The 16,895-nt window shown below is 38.1% G+C and overlaps 1 protein-coding gene across 1 annotated transcript; it reads right to left on the bottom strand.

Moving 5' to 3' along the window:
• Positions 1-5,244: 5,244 nt before the first annotated feature.
• ankrd53 (ankyrin repeat domain 53) lies at positions 5,245-15,902 on the bottom strand. The gene is made up of 5 exons (XM_052137650.1): positions 15,757-15,902; positions 13,557-13,759; positions 12,787-12,951; positions 12,448-12,568; positions 5,245-6,139 (listed from the first exon to the last, which is right to left on the bottom strand). Exons 1-5 carry the CDS (start codon positions 15,841-15,843, stop codon positions 5,576-5,578), a joined length of 1,140 nt encoding a protein of 379 aa, XP_051993610.1. The 5' UTR covers positions 15,844-15,902; the 3' UTR covers positions 5,245-5,575.
• Between the last annotated feature and the right edge of the window lie 993 nt (positions 15,903-16,895).

A 16,895-nucleotide genomic window follows, 5' to 3' on the forward strand; every position in this document is an offset into this window, starting at 1 on the left:
ATATATATATATATATATATATATATATATATATATATATATATATATATATATATATATACAATAAGCGGCGGCAGATCGCTCGAAAAAACGTTTGCCTCCGACGCTCCGCGGAAGGTCCGCCTTCGATATAACGGCGGCGGAACGGCGGATGGCCAGCGGGCCGGCGGTAGGAAGGCGGCTGCCGCGCTGTCAAACGTGTTTACGATATCGCCATTCTGCTGCTTCAGATGTCAGATCACTGAAATATAAATAACAGTAAAATACAAACACGCATATATATATACACACACACACACACACACACACACACAAAGAACATGTAGGTTTCCAATTAAATTTTGGTAAAAAAAAAAAAAAACACTTATGTAAAAAACACTATTGTAACACTTACAATAATTGTTAATAATATAAAGAGGTCAGCTCTGGGATGAAAAGAATTACCAGTAAACATAAGCAATGAGGATATTTGGTACCAAAGAAAGTGCAGGATACCAAATAAATTGAGGTATAACATCATATTTACAAGTCATTTCTAACAATAGGATAAGTGGTAATAATTTAGAGTAAAGCTCTGGAGTAGAATATACCATTATAACTGCAATGCTGACCTGTAGCACAAGGATTTACAAGCTATATTTAACAATAGAATAACAGTTAAGCACACTGATGGAATGAAAGTAGAATTTTTGGTACTAGTTAATGTGCAATATCAAATATCAGGCATGAAATAGGATTTACAAACTATAATAGAATCGTTAAGCACTGACGGAATGAAATAAGCCAAAGTCACGGCAAGTAGAATATTTGATACCAGATAATGTGCAGATATCAAGTATTAGATGTATAATCTAGGATTTACAAGCTATATTTTAAAATAGAATAGTTACGCACTGTAACAATGAAATAAGCAGCAAATTGTATATGAAATAATTGAGATCTTTGGTATCAAAGAATGTGCAGGATAACAGGTATAATATACATTTTGACATTCAACTTACACTTGACAACAAGTGGGAACAAATACAATTAACAGCAGAAAATCTGGCTGTAGAGAACACAGCCAATCAGAATGTCTGGAGAGGTTGGGGTCTGCGTGGCGTAGTGGGCTAAGAATCACCGGTTTTCCCCGACCTCCAGAATGAGGCAGTGCAAATTGGCATATCTTCAGTGATTCCTCGTGCGCCTGTATAAAAGGACAAACCATCCCATATTCATCCACGAGAGAGAGAGAGAAAAAAGAGCCATTTCCACAGTGGACAGTGTGGATTGGGTGAGTGTAGTCTGACACTTTTAGCAGGCTTTTTTAGGGGTCTTGATGTTACTGACTGCAGGATAATGCTGGGGTGTCAGTAGTCAGCCTAGGTTTAAGGGGTCGGCTGTGAGGCGCCTTTTTCCACTTTCACGTTCAGATGCTCCTTTCAGGTAACGCGTAACGTTAACCTGGATCGCCTCATCAGTGGCATCCTGGGTTGCCGGGTTCTTCCAGATGGCTCCTGTAGAAAATAAAGATCTGTCATTCCATTTGAATGGCATAAGGTCATACACATCTTCTTAAATATATAAAAAAAAATATCCAACTTACTTTGAACAATGGTCTTCAGGAACATGTCTCTAAAACATGCTTTATCCCCAACACCAGACCAGGTTGTATTGATGGAAAGGTGATTAGAGAAGATACTCTGAAGCATTCGCCACACGGTTGTCTTTAGGTCCCTCCCACATTTGATTGCCAAAAACCGAAGCTGAAAATACCAAAAAAAAAAGTGTTACAAATTACATTTCTCTGAAGCTTCTCATAAATTTAAAATGTGACAGGCTGTGGATTCAGACTGTAGAATATGCAGTGTACAATCTTAATTTTACTTTAGATTACCCTATGGCGTTATAAACGAAATCGGCACACTTGCAAATCGTTGCTGGAGCTCTTTATCCTGCCTCAAACTGTTGACAAGCAACGCCAAATCTTCCTGGGTGTCTAGGGGGGAGTAACAGATCCCCTGGCAGGGATAACTCTCCAACAGACACATTGGCACTGAAATGTTGCAGCATAGCGTCCATTTTGTTGTCCATGCTACGCACAACATCGCCAAACTCTCCAAGTAGTCGCAGCATTAGGGTTTGATCTGCACCTACAGGGGTTCCCAGAATAAAAGAATAAAGTAGTCAGTCCTGGTCCTTTAACTACTAAACTATGACATTTATATCTAGGTCTACTACATGTACAGGTGGCCCCAGTGGGAATTAAACCAACAACCACAGGTGTTGTTTGCAAGTTGTACCTGATTGCCCAGTGCGAGCAAACGTCTTCAACATTGTCCCAACTTGCTTTACCTGCTCTTGAAGTGAGCCGCTGTCACCTTGGAAGTAACAATATATTGATTAGCAATACACTAAATATAATAGTAATATAATATAACCACAATTATCATACCAGTAACTTTCCCTGTAATTTCTATCCACAGTATGTTATGCATGGCATACAAGTTCATAATGAAGGACCCTTATGAGAACATCAATTAAATTTCATTTTTTTCTTTGAAGCAGAATATTTGTTTGTAAAAGGGGAGGAAAAAGAAAATGATGAAATATTGGTATACAGATTTTGGTTGATATATCATACTGTACAGTGAAATGTGCTATTGTTATATCCCTACTGACCTGAAGGACGGATAGATCAGGCCAATCTCCAGTCAGGCCTATGTAGAGTGTGCTCCTTCGAATAACATAAAACTTTCATGAGTGGGAAGTTGCATATCCACAGGTATTTTAATTCAAACATGCAACATATTGTAATAAATCTACAATATTCAGCCTTTACCTTACACCCTAGGTTGTTACTCTACACTTTTATTATATTAAATACTTATTTATATAGCTTGCTCACTGTATAATCATGATAGCCTAATACTTATAACACAAGATTGCATCTTAAACGAATGACTGAGTTGAAAACTTGAATAAGAACGCATTTTACCCGTAGGGGACCAGCTAGGGAAACTTTCCTGCCTACAATAACGGTTTTCATTTGATTTGAGTTACATTAAACATGAATAACCTTAGCCGAGTCCCCAGGAACATTGGGAACACCGGGTTATAATAAGTAACAAGCTTATAACATGAACAAGAAGGCATACAGTAACCCAAATGGGGACCAGCAAGGTAAACTGACCTGCCAATTTTAGCCACTCTTTTCATTACCTACTCATTTAAGAGTTATTATAAACATGAATTACCTTTGCTAAATCCCCAGGAACACCGGGCTATTAAAGTAACAAGCCTATAACTGCTGTCTTATCAATTCTAGCTTCACCATACACTCAAACTGTGAGGTTTCTCTGCTTTTCTCATGGACCTGTAACACAATGCCCTGACAGTGACTTCACCTGTGCCCTGATCTTTATTAGAAACTGAGAGGAGAGCAAGTTAATATAATTGATATTACAATTATCACTAAAATTAGCAAACAGTCTGCTTTAAAACTAAGAAAAAACAAGCTTCTATACTAACGTTACATTAAAAATGAACACGTGGCGAACTAGCTTAGCCGCTACCTGCCGGCACACCACATTAGATTAAAATACTTACCCTTGTAGTTGTGCAGATAACTCGATATGTAGTGTTTAAAGCAATTGTCCCTCTTGCTTGTCGGAGCAGGGGACCAGGCATCAACAATGCGATGAACATCGCTGATGCTTATTTTCGGAAGAGCCTGGAGACATTGTGTAAAAACAGACATTTTGGGCGACGCGCAAGTAAACCGGAAACAGATATACCTACAGCGGAACTTCACAGTTCACAGTCCTTTTTTTTTATTTTAGTTGCATTAAACATATATATATACATTGAATAACATAGTGCACAGTCTTTGTAATGTGTTTTAGCAATACATTTTTAACATTTACAACGCGTTTAGATTTTTTTTTATTGCCTTTACAGGGACTTTAACACTTTCTTAAACATTTGTACAGGTCATAATTGCAAATGAATCCCTTACCTGCAAAAGGTAAAATAACTAAAAAATCGAGGTTGGAAAAAATGTAGACATAAACGAAATTTCTGCGCAACTGTGAAACCAGAGGATAATTTCGCTTTTTCAATGAGTTTATCCTTCACGTCAAAACAGGGATTTTCATGTTTATGATAGATATCACCATGGTTGCAAATTAATAAAAAATAAATAAAGTATACCCGAGATTTTGGCCATGTTGCAGATGTCTTTCACTGTTCACTGATAGTCAGGCATTGGTGAAAAGTCTAACTTCATCAATTTATTCTGCTAAATTGTTCATACCATGAATTAAATATCTATTTTAAAACCTAATCAGAATCATAAAGATATTTATTGCCAAGTAAGTTTTACAAAAGGAATTCTTTTTGGTTTATTGGTGCATGTCTCAAATGCGCATCAATCAAAGAAATGTAAACAATTTTCACCTAAGTGCATAAAATAATTCAATATATTTTACATATATTACTGTATAATCGCTTCAGAGTTTCAAAGTAATTTAAATGTAATTTCCTAAACCTTACCTTATCATGGAAAGAGTCAAGACTCTGTTATAAACCCTAATGGCTTTGGAGCAAAAAATAATAATAGGTAACATGGCTGGTCGATTTTGAGAGTAGAAATCCTTGCATTTCAAAGCGTCTTGCCGCCAGCCGGCCGCGTTCCATTAGATGGAGGCAACGGCCAGAGAAAATGAAGCAGGCGGCCCGCCAGCTTTTTGCGGGCGGCATCTCGCAAGAAATGGGAATGACGAATTCGGCGGCAAACGTTTCATCCCCGCCAGTGGGACGCACCTATAGCCGACAGCTTTGGGTCGGAGGCAAAAAGAAGCCGTGCGGATATTTTTTGCTATCTGGGTAAAAGAGACTAATGACATGGATTATGTGGATCTTGTCTTTGGACACACATTACACAGAGTTGAAACTTTTACTCTCAACTTGCAGTAAAACAATCTTTCTGTGAGACGTTCGCCACTACACTACTCAATCACTGGTGAGTGAAATCTGAAAATTTACCAGCCAGTGTTTTTTGGTTGCATATGTGAGTAATTGTAGAGGGTAGACATTGAAGAGGGTTGCTGCGTAGAGTAAAAGATCAATCTTGGGATTCATGAATGATATCAAGATCTTTCAATTGTGGATCGCAATGCATCGTAAAATCAATATTTTTAACCAGCCTAGTGCATCTGTAATAACATAATAACACAACTCAAAATAACCAGTTTATTTGTGAGATGATAACTGAACACCAATCCCTGAATGCAACATATTAGGGTGATGCTTTTTTAAATGCATGCAGTAGGCAGTAAACTGTATACTTCACAGGATGCAATATTCCATACTGAACACACCAAGAGGGATTTCTATTTAATATATATATAAAAAAACCCTAACCTTCTGGTCAGTAACCCAGAGCCTTAACCACTGAGCCACCACTGCCCCTGTCAAACGTACAGAGAAGTAAAAGTCAATAACACCAATCCAGGCTTATGTATATTTGACTCTTCAGCCATTTATTGCAAAGCTTCGATCTATCCAGCCAATATTGGGCTCAGATTTGTAATTTCTAATAGTGTCCTGGCTGCAACTCCTCCGCCAGATGCATTGCCACCTCGGTCCAGGGAGTGGACTTCTTTCTTAAGGAGCAGCCTAGACGTGGCAGATCCAGCACACTGGAACTCTTGAAGTGTTGAGGAGAATCAAGCCGTGATGGGAATGCCAATGGGAAAAAACCTCTTAAGAGAACATCCAGTGGCAGGTCAGGCACTGGCTGTGGAGTATCATCCCATGATGCTGTGTAGTAAGGGTAACCATCCTTCCAGCATCCAAGCATCACACTATTACGCAAGTCCGGTTCAGGTGGCAGTTCATCAGGATGTGTTCCCATTCGCACACCCTGTGATTGACTAATGCTACCAGGAGGAGGTTTGGAGGGAATGGGTGAGATGTTCCACTTTTCTTTTGGGGTGCCAGGGTGGCATTTTTTGAGATTGTTTGGCTTCTCTGTCTTTGACAGACAGTGGACATGTATGGATCTTTGCTTCACGTTCATGGGAGCCCATTCAAGAGTACAGCCCTTCCTCTTTGCCCATTCTGAAAGCCTTTGTTTTTTAAAAGTGATGCTGGCCATCTAACATCAACAAGAACATATGAAAACTAGATAGGTAAAGTTTGTCAAGACAAAGTTTAATGTTGGCTTGTCAAAACTATGTTTAAAATCGTGTTAAATGTTTTGAGTTTAAAGGTTATAAGCCTTATTGCAGGCGGACCAAAATTCAGACAGACGATGCATTAATAATAGGTTGCTTGGGTGTTCTAGCTGGTTGATAAGCATATCTATGGTGTTCTAGCTAGTTGTTAGAGTGTCACTAGATTGAACATTTAGTTTGAAAATTCCATTAATTTAAGTCTCTGGGATTTTGGGGATTTCATTGTCTGTTATGGGAAAAAACGTTGATCAGATAGAAAAGACAGCAACCCGAGTCAGATCTTTCTGAAGGTCTGTGCTAAATATGATGGGTGTAGCTTAAAAGTTCTAGGACTTGCGCTTAATAAATTATGTCATGCCAGCATAATTACTCTCTAAGGGAACATCTTGACACAGTACACTGTCATTAAATAATACAGCTTCTGATTTCAGGAACTATAAATATACTATATGAAAACCTGCACGTGTAATCTGATTATACAACCTAGTCTCATAGAATGAACATTACTCAAACTACATTTTTGCAAACTGACTATTATGTGCTGCATTCTGTGTTTGGCTGCAGTTTCCTGGTGAGATGAACAATAGAGGCACTACAACAACTGTGCGTTTTATTCACTTTAATACAAATTATGAAAACAATGGCTGACTGTGACTTTATGAACACTTTTCGTTCTATTACTCTCACACTGCTATGTTATGACATCGAAACACTTACTGTAACACATCACCCGATGTGAGACCCGAAAGTGAAACCGAGAGGACTTTTTGGTGGACGTTTGCATATTAGAAGTATTGTTTCAAAGAGCATACAGTTGTCTCATTTATTATCCAACTCAAATTTGGACTTCCTTTGTATCTCTGAAACATGGTAGCAACAATGATCTTCTTCTAGTGTATTTATCATGTCTGGATATGTTGAAAATGATTCTATCTCCTCAAATTACATTTATTGTTATATGTGTATATACAGTGCATCCGGAAATATTCACAGTGCTTCAATCTTTCCACTTTTTGTTATGTTACAGCCTTATTCCAAAATGGATTTAATTCATTAATTCCCTCAAAATTATACAAACAATACCCCATAATTACAATGTGAAAGAAGTTTGTTTGAAATCTTTGCAAATTTATTAAAAATAAAAAACAAAATAAATCACATCTACATAAGTATTCACAGCCTTTGCGCAATACATTGTTGAAGCACTATTTAAAGCATCAAGTCTTTTTGTGTATGATGCTACATGTTTGGCACACCTGTTTTGGGCAGGTTCTCCCATTCTTCTTTGCAGGACATCTCAAGCTCCATCAGGTTGGATGGGGAGAGTTGGTGGACAGCCATTTTCAGATCTCTCCAGAGATATTCAATCAGGTTCAAGTCTGGACTCTGGCTGGGCCACTCAAGGACATTCACAGATTTGTCCTGTAGTCACTCCTTTGTTATCCTGGCTGTGGGCTTAGGGTCGTTGTCCTGTTGGAAGAGGAACCTTCACCCCAGTCTGAGGTCCAGAGCGCTCTGGAGCAGGTTTTCATCAAGGATGTCTCTGTACATTGCTCCCTCGATCCTGACTAGTCTCCCTTCCTGCCGCTGAAAAACGCATGATGCTGACACCACCATGCTTCACTGTAGGGATGGTTTTGGCCAGGTGATGAGTGGTGCCTGGTTTCCTCCAGACATGACGCTTGCCATTCAGACCAATCTTTGTTTCATCAGACCAGAGAATTTTGTTTCTCATCGTCTGAGAGTCCTTCAGCTGCCTTTTGGCAAACTCCAGGTGGGCTGTCATGTGCCTTTTACTGAGGAGTGGCTTCCGTCTGGCCACTCTACCATACAGGCCTGATTGGTGGAGTGCTGCAGAGATGGTTGTTCTTCTGGAAGTTTCTCCTCTCTCCACAGAGAAACGCTGGAGCTCTGTCAGAGTGACCATCGGGTTCTTGGTTACCTCCCTGACTAAGGTCCTTCTCCCCCAATCGCTCAGTTTGGCCGGGTGGCCAGCTCAAACTTCTTCCATTTACGGATGATGGAGGTCACTGAGCTCATTGGGACCTTCAATGCTGCAGAAATGTTTCTGTACCCTTCCCCAGATCTGTGCCTCGATACAATCCTGTCTTGGAGGTCTACAGACAATTCCTTGGACTTCATGGCTCGGTTTGAGCTCTGACATGCACTGTTGGGTACTCATATACTGTTGGGACCTTATATAAACAGGTGTGTGCATATCCAAATCATGTCCAATCAGTTGAATTTACCACAGGTGGACTCCAATCAAGTTTTAGAAACATCTCAAGGATGATCAGTGGAAACAGGATGCAACTGAGCTCAATTTTGAGTGTCATGGCAAAGGTTGTGAATACTTATGTACATGTGATTTTTTTTTTTATATATACATTTGCAAAGATTTCAAACAAACTTCTTTCACGTTGGCATTATGGGGGTGTTGTTTGTAGAATTTTGCGGAAAATAATGAATTTAATCAATTTTGGAATAAGGCTGTAACATAACAAAATGTGGAAAAGGTGAAGCTCTGTGAATACTTTCCGGATGCACTGTAGACCCCCTTCAGCAAACAATACATTCTATGATCAACTTATAGGAATTTTAAAAGAATGTAATCATAACAAAGAAATAATTCTTATGGGTAATTTTAATCTGAACTGGGAAGATAAAGAGGAAGTTTTTTTTAATTATTGTAGAAAATGTTCACTTAAATCAGTTAATTAAAGGGCCAACAAGAATTGCTAAATCTTCAAAGACACAGTTATATTTAATATTCACTAACAAACCTGAAAGTATAATCAGAAGTTATAATTTGATCACTGGGTCAGCTGATCATAATTTAACTTTGGTTGCATGGAAACGAACAAAAAACAGATTTAAAAATAATATAGTAACTTCTACTAATGTTTTTCATTGTATAGCTAAAGGAAAGTTAGTAGTATTTGATGAGGAAATAGCTGGTTTAAAGTGGAACGATATATTACCTTCTAAGGATATAAATTATGGTTGAAATATTTTTTTTTATAGATTGAATTCTGTGAAATATAAATGTAATGTTAGAGTTCAGAAAAAATTCAAGCATAAAAAGAATTTACCATGGTTTAATGAGAATTACTGGAAGCTGATGAAGAATAGGGATTCAGCATTAAAAAAGTTATTATGAGTGAAAAAACATTGATAGGCTCTGTTATAATGGTCTGCAAAATAATGCAGAGTAAATTATTCTACTGAAACAGTTACTTTACATTTAATAGAGCAAATAAAATCTAGACTTGACAAAAGAGGATTAGTTGGTGCTATATTTTTAGATTTGCGTAAAGCCTTTGATACATTTAATCACAAAGTTCTTCTTTCTAAACTGTCTAAAGGGGCTTTTCCACTGCATGGTACAACTGGATTCATCTTGACTCACTTTTTGGGGATTTTCCACTGTGGATAGTACCTGGTACTTTTTTTAGTATCACCTCAGTCAGGTTCCAACCGAGTCGAGCCGATACTAAATGTGACATCAAAATCCTACAGATCACTGATTGGTCAGAGAGAATCGTCACTACCAGCGTCACTGGATTTTCGACACGGGACATCAACCCACTAGTTTTAAAGTTAGCTACAGCGATAACAGTATCATTTGTTCATGCGACTTTCGAATTGTAAAAAGAAATGGCTGTGTGCAAAACCACGGCATGGTCAATAAACGAGGGGCAGATGTTCCTCTCGTTAGAGACGAAGAAAACGAAAAAGCCTATCAGGAAGTGTCTCAGGTGTTGGCCGCACAACTGAGACACAGCTACCACCTGACCTACCAACAGTGTAGGGAAAAGTTCTTAAAAGTGACTAGAGCCATCAAGTAAAACTGGAAGTGGTTCGACCAAATTGACACTATCTAGACCAGCGAGCATTGGGAGGGAGAGTGCCCTGAACTCAGCCATGGCTGGAGTCCACGATGGAGGATTTTACGTTAACTCTATACCCTGTTTGAAAGCTTCACTTTATTTAGTTGACCAGCTACTGGAAAGCTTCCTTCTTAAACAACCAGGCCAATTTAACTGTTACACTTGTGTAAAATCACCATACAACAACTGCTTTATGCAGCATAATGAGCTAGTAGCTAACAGCTAGAGGTCGTGTTATTGTTTATTGTTTTGTGTCATATTTAAGATGATGTCACGACAGTAGAGGCAGAGCAACTATGACGATCAGCCTATAATGCCACTCATGTTGAGGCGGCACTAAACAGCAGTGGAAAAGCAAGTTCAGAAAAGTAAAGCGAGAAGAGTCGAGTCAAACTGTAATGTGCAGTGGAAAAGTGCCATAAGTTTCAGTTTTCATCTGGAGCTTTAGTGTGGAAATCCTCATATTTATCAAATAGAGAACAATGTGTAAAAATGATAGGGGTTCTGTCCAGTAACTTACATTATACAATGGATGTACCCCAAGGATCAGTATTACGTCCTCTATTATTTAGTCTGTGTATTAACGATCTCCTGAAACAGTGTGAAGGGATACAAGTGCAAATATATGCTGATGATCCTGTTATTTTTACACATGCGAGAACAGCAGAGTTAGCAGCGGTAAGTTAAAAGCTGCTATGAAAAGTAAAAAGTGGCTGGAGCAATTGTGTCTTAGTCAGAGCATTAGTAAAACAAAATGGATGTTCTTCTCTAAAACAAATGTGCATTCCCCCAATGTTTATATTTTTATAATAGTTAATAGTTAGTGAGTTCAATTATCTTGGTGTAAGATTGGACATAAATCTTAGTAATCTTAAAAAAAACATGTAAATAAAATGGTTAGGACTATTAAATGTCTTTCTATTAATGTAGCTAAGACTTTCATGCATGCTACGATCCTTTCTCATATGTCATACTGTCTGACATGTTGAGGTCAAGCTGGTGAAACTGTGATTAAACCCTTAAAACCCCTATATAAACAGACTTTAAAAATGTTATATTAAAAAAACAAACAAAACATTATCATCATGGTAGGATCTTAGAGAAAATCTTTTTTTTTTAGTTTTGACAATTTTAGACTTTTTTTCAAATTTTTGTATGGTGTATATAACATTTCAAATGGTTTGGCTCCTTCTGTACTCTGTGATTTTGTTAACTTTCATTCTAAAAACTGTGAGATCTACCAGATTATCATCAATAAGTGATTGTGTTGTTCCTATCCGTCATTCTTCTTTTGGACTATCGTCTTTCTCAGTGAAAGCTACTACTCATTGGAATGCCTTATCAGAGGATATAATATCTATTGGTCTTTTTAAATTGAAGCAAAAATCTTTTTTAAAATCGACCCAACTCTGTGAACATTGCAGTTAAATTGACTCCTTAATAATTTCTCATTTGTTTATTTTTTGGGCCCTGATAGGATGTGTGCGTGTGTGTATGTTTTATTGTATGAAGGCAGTATTTGTTAAGGCATTTATGTTAGTGATGACCTGCCAGGGGACTGTGGATGAAAATTTGCCTTTGGCTAAATCCAGTACATTGCATGAAATGGAAACATTTATGTAAAAAATTGTACATGGTCCCTATTCAAATTAAGAAAAAAAAACCAAACGCATCATTTGAAAAAACTATACATTTTAACTCTTGTTTTACAGACCACCCTACATTTTTCAGTAGCTCACCTGATAGAGTGTTTGACTTGGATCCTTTGGACTTCGGAAGACTGTGGTTTGAGCCCAGCCAAACACACAAGCTGACATGTGAGACAATAGTGTCATAGAAGTGACACTAAATGATGTGGTTGCTTCAGGAAATGTGCTTTTCATTTCTCATTTTGTTTTAGGTCAGTATCAGTTAGGTTTCGGTGTTGGTTTAGGGTAAGGATGTCTGTTTTGTTCATCTCATTTGCTTTTAGAACACTATTGGTTAGGTTTAATTTAGTTGTAGGCTAAGGAGGTACGTTTTACTCTTAAAACCTCTATCGAACATTCACCTTTAAAACCTTGTCCGATTATGACACAATTTCATTCACTTTTGGTGCCCTTCGCTGGACATTTCACCGGTAAACTACAGCCAAATGTGTAATGAAGCACATCATTTTGTTGCCACGGCACATCATTTTCAGATTATGCCTTCAGCATAGCTGTAATTCTCTCAGCTCTGTTTTACATGTTTAAATCCATTCCGGGCCTCTTATTCAGGCAACAATTGGCATTTTCTAACAATTAATGAAACTTAATTATTTAAAAAATATGTTATAATACAGCAAATTCAGATGAGACCTTTTCTCTTGTCTTTGCCATTGTGTGCATCATGACCAGGTCCTGTCTGAGATTAAGTAGCTGTTTGCGTTTCTCTATTTCCTGCTGTTTGTCTTTTTGCCACATGGCATCTCTTAGAAACCTGTTGCATAGACACACACACACACACACACACACACACACACACTGATGCATACATAATGTATCCTGATGGATGTTTTCGCTATCACAGACTACTCATTTGCATTAAACTTCATGCTGTTGCCTTGTGCCCATATATCATAAATTATTTTAAGAAATCTCATCTCTAGGTTTCAATAACTATGCCTTTGGGGATCAAAAACCTTCACACACTGGTACCTGGCAATCGCCCTATGGCCCCAAATACGAGCGAGGTCAAGGGGCGTGTGACCTCTTATGTCTCGAGCATTCGGGTCTGCTCCAATTCTTACTAGTGTCTCTGTACAATCTCTCAGGCCTTCTGATGCAGCCAAATGCAGTGGGGTTAGGCCTTTGTCTGTTGTGCTGTGGAAGACATTGAACAAAAAATTTACATTTATTCATTTGGCAGTGACTTCATTTTGACAGTCTTCCAAGAAGTCCGGTCTCTAAATTTAGATACCAGCAAAGGTCCGTACAATCATAACTTACATGATTTCAGTAGCAAATATGGCTTGTACAGCTATGAATGGATATAAGCGATGTACATTTTATGGAATTTCTTACTTGTTGTAAATTTCCATGTTGGCAGCAATTAAAGAAAGAAACAATAAATTGACTATTCGTATTCACATTATTCATGCATATTGCCACCTACTGGGCAGGGTGGAGAGTTTCTTTGTAAAAATGACTTAAATATTGATCTGTTTCTCACACACCTATCATGAGGCATGAGGGTGAGTTAATGATGGGATAATTTTCATTTCTGGGTGAACTATTACTTTAATTGTACTCATTTGCTAATATTAATCCTAGTATTAACTTAATAGTATTTAAAAATCCAAATTTTAATAAGTACTCATATTTGTGTTTTAAAAAAAGGTAAATAAAATTAATGGGGTGCCAGGGTGGCCTAAAAAAATACATTTTAATTACATGTTATAACTGGTAAAAATAGATTTGATTCATACACACTGGGCTGAGCTCCATGTTCAAGCAGGTAATTGAGGCAGGTGTGCGAGTTGGGTCTACTCTGATCAGCCAGCACCATGTGTAGAGGTCTGCGTCCATGAGGACAACTAGCATTCACGTCCATGTAATCTCTAGCCTTCAGAAGCACCTCCATACAGTCCAGGTGTCCATGAAGTGCTGCTATATGGAGCACAGTGAGACCCTGCACATACACACAATTATCTCTACACTGACTCCAAAAAGTAGTTCAATGCTTAAGTCACACTAACATTTATGAATGTCACTGCATTAAATAACAAGCAAGAGCAGTAGGTGTAAATAGCACCTGCCACACAGCGCGGCTATTTGCACTCCAATGGTGGAAATGGTGTCTGGTGGAAACACTGCACAAGATAAACTGCACCCCCATGTGTCATTTCAATTGCATAGTGTGTGAAGATGCTGTGGATGTGTATTTCTTGTACTGACGGCCTGGGTTCAATTCCCCTTTTGGCCCCAGTTTTTCCCATCCGGTTTCGTGTTTCCACTCTGAATATTTCCTTTAATACTACTTACGAATAATAAATAATCATAATTAATGTAAAGGTTGATTTCCTTGCAATGATTTGGTCAAATTAACCATGGTTTTACTACAATAATATTGTAGTAATCATGTTTTTTTGTGGAAGCCATAGTTTTAATGCAATTAAACATGGTGTTACTACAGTTATAAGGTGTTAATATAGTAACCATGTTTTAATTTTGTGGTTACTACGATTTTACTACAAAACATCATAGTGATATTATGGTAATTTTTGTCAGGGAAGGTTAGGTTTAGGGGTAGGGGTAGGTGTAGGGTGTCCGTTGAACACAAATACTCTGCATTGATGCCCTAAACTGTTAGCCCTTTTCCACCGACATGGTTCAGAGGCAGGTTCCTGGGCCAGTGCGAATTCTCGAACTGGTCCACGTGTTTCCACTGCAGAAAATGCAGGGGAAACATTTCCTCGTGATGGAACATTATACCGCCCTCCGCACCCTGACGTAATCGATTCCTGCGTCTGAGACCAGAAAGCTTTTGGAGCCGTTGCGGAACCAGCTTTTCCGCCCGGCCCCAAAAGCTTGCTGGTCTCCGACGCAGAAACCAATTACGTCAGGGTGCGGAGGGTGGTATAATGTTCCGTCACAAGGAAATGTTTTCTCAAACAACAACAACAGAAGCTACCATTTGCAGCAAGGAGTACTTTGTCACTCTATAACAACAATAAAAACCCAGCACAAAAATGTCAGACATCAAAAGTATTGAGGAAACGTGGACAAACTCTTCTAGCGATATGGTTTTAAGATGAGATACAAGATAAGAGAGATCGCAAAGGGAAAATAAAGAGTCTATGAGGTATGGCAAGAAATTATGCACATTGACTTTAATCAGGTGATTTAAGTCTGGTTAATTAGTGTAAAAATGTTGGATTGCATCTGTATATTTACACATGTCCCTTAAAACAGTAGTAAGTTGTACACAAACATTACAATGTGGCATTTTTGTTTTGGGCAGGTGAGATATTCACATAAAACTACCACTTAGCCACATAACCCATTATATCACTGTTCAGTTCTCAAGCAGATCTCAGGTCAGTGGAAATGTGCGGCCCATTTGCGAGAGGCTCTAGATTGCCCTGGCCGTGAACCAGCCGGTCACATGCTCAGCACGCAAACCATCACATTCTAGTGAAAAAAGGCTGTCTATGTTAGTATTTAATTAGGGGTGCAAATAGTATCTAACACTGCCTTATTTTAAATAAAGATGGCACAAATTTAGCTAAATAAAGTTCAAATGAAGTCAGTTAAGGCTATGTTAAAGGCAACCGCACAATTAAGGGCCCCTGCATACTTCCTCTAAATTGAAGAACGAACTGGTGTGATGCAATTTAGAACAAAAACAATGTGTTTTGGGGTTTGAATCGGTGATTCGTAACAGCTTACAGAGCAAACTTTCAGAAAAACTTTGTACCGGCTGCTAAACCCCCTCTTACTGCCATTAGTCCACATCATCATTATGTGTGACCTGGATCTTTGAGGCCACCAGCTAATTCCCGTTCAGTCAGTTAAGCTCAGTCAACATGAACACACCAATATGTAGGCCTTAAGCAACTAGCTGAATTGATTGCAGACATGTGGAAGAGGAGGAAGAAGAATTAAAGAGTGAACGACTGCACACACCTGTTTGTCAGTCTGAAGTGGTTCCCGCGCTCTCTTCAGACTCAAAATCAACCATTCACAGTCCCCAAACGCAGCAGCGTGAAACATGTCCTTCTCCGGTGGAACTTCACGAACCCGCCGGACCACTGTTCTGGATTTATCAGGCTGAGGAAGACTACACATTAACAATAAGATTTAATGGATTTATTTTTAACTTAATGTTTAAATTCTACAACATGCGTGTGTATATACACTGTATATATCTGTATATCTTATTATCATCATGATAAATGTTTACATTAATGAAAAAATTATAGACTGTGCACCTTTCATTAATTATTTTCTAGGAACAAATTCATTGAATTGCCTCAGGGACATGACAAAAATCATTTTGATTCATTATAATGGACATATCAACATCTTGTAAAAAGCTTTCAACGTTTTATTTTAGTGAACCACCACTTTAAAAAGTCTGGGGGACTGAAATATTATCGAGTCCCAGGAACGACGCATTATAATTAACATCTTTCCGTTAATTTATTAAAGTTTTGTTTCAGGCAGAATACTGATATTTTATGTTGTATTTCAGAAGAAGTGAAACTTGCATTACTGTCACATGTTTACAAGTTTAAAATATTGATCGTGATTCTGATGTGTTAAATCCCGGTGAAACTCACCTCATGGCGGCCGCAAACACGCTTAAGATTGTTGACGGTTCTGCTGCTGTTTCCATAGTAATTTTACCAACGCGCGCCCCGCCCGGCAACGGACTCTTGAACAATCGAGACATTCATGCAGTGGGAGTTTTCAAAACATTGAGATTCCCTCCTTTCTTTTGATAGTTTAGAAACGTTTTGAGAACGCTCATTACTGTTCCGCAGAGACCTGTATTTTTGTTAGAATCTCTGCTTTAGTGTAGACAGCTTCATTGATTAGAATGGGAGCGGTTTTGTTGTGTCAGATGTAGAGATGGCGTCAGATTTTTCCTACGCTTGGAATATTTTATTATTTATGTATTATCTACTTGAATTTTTGACAAACAAGCAATTTTTTTTTAACGTCAAAATGTTGTTATTTTCATGAGACTGGGTTGAGAGAGAGATATATATATATATATATATATATATATATATAGGAGTAACATGTAACATGATTAGGCT

The sequence above is a fragment of the Xyrauchen texanus genome, chromosome 1, assembly GCF_025860055.1.
Source record: "Xyrauchen texanus isolate HMW12.3.18 chromosome 1, RBS_HiC_50CHRs, whole genome shotgun sequence".
Lineage (NCBI taxonomy): Eukaryota > Metazoa > Chordata > Actinopteri > Cypriniformes > Catostomidae > Xyrauchen > Xyrauchen texanus.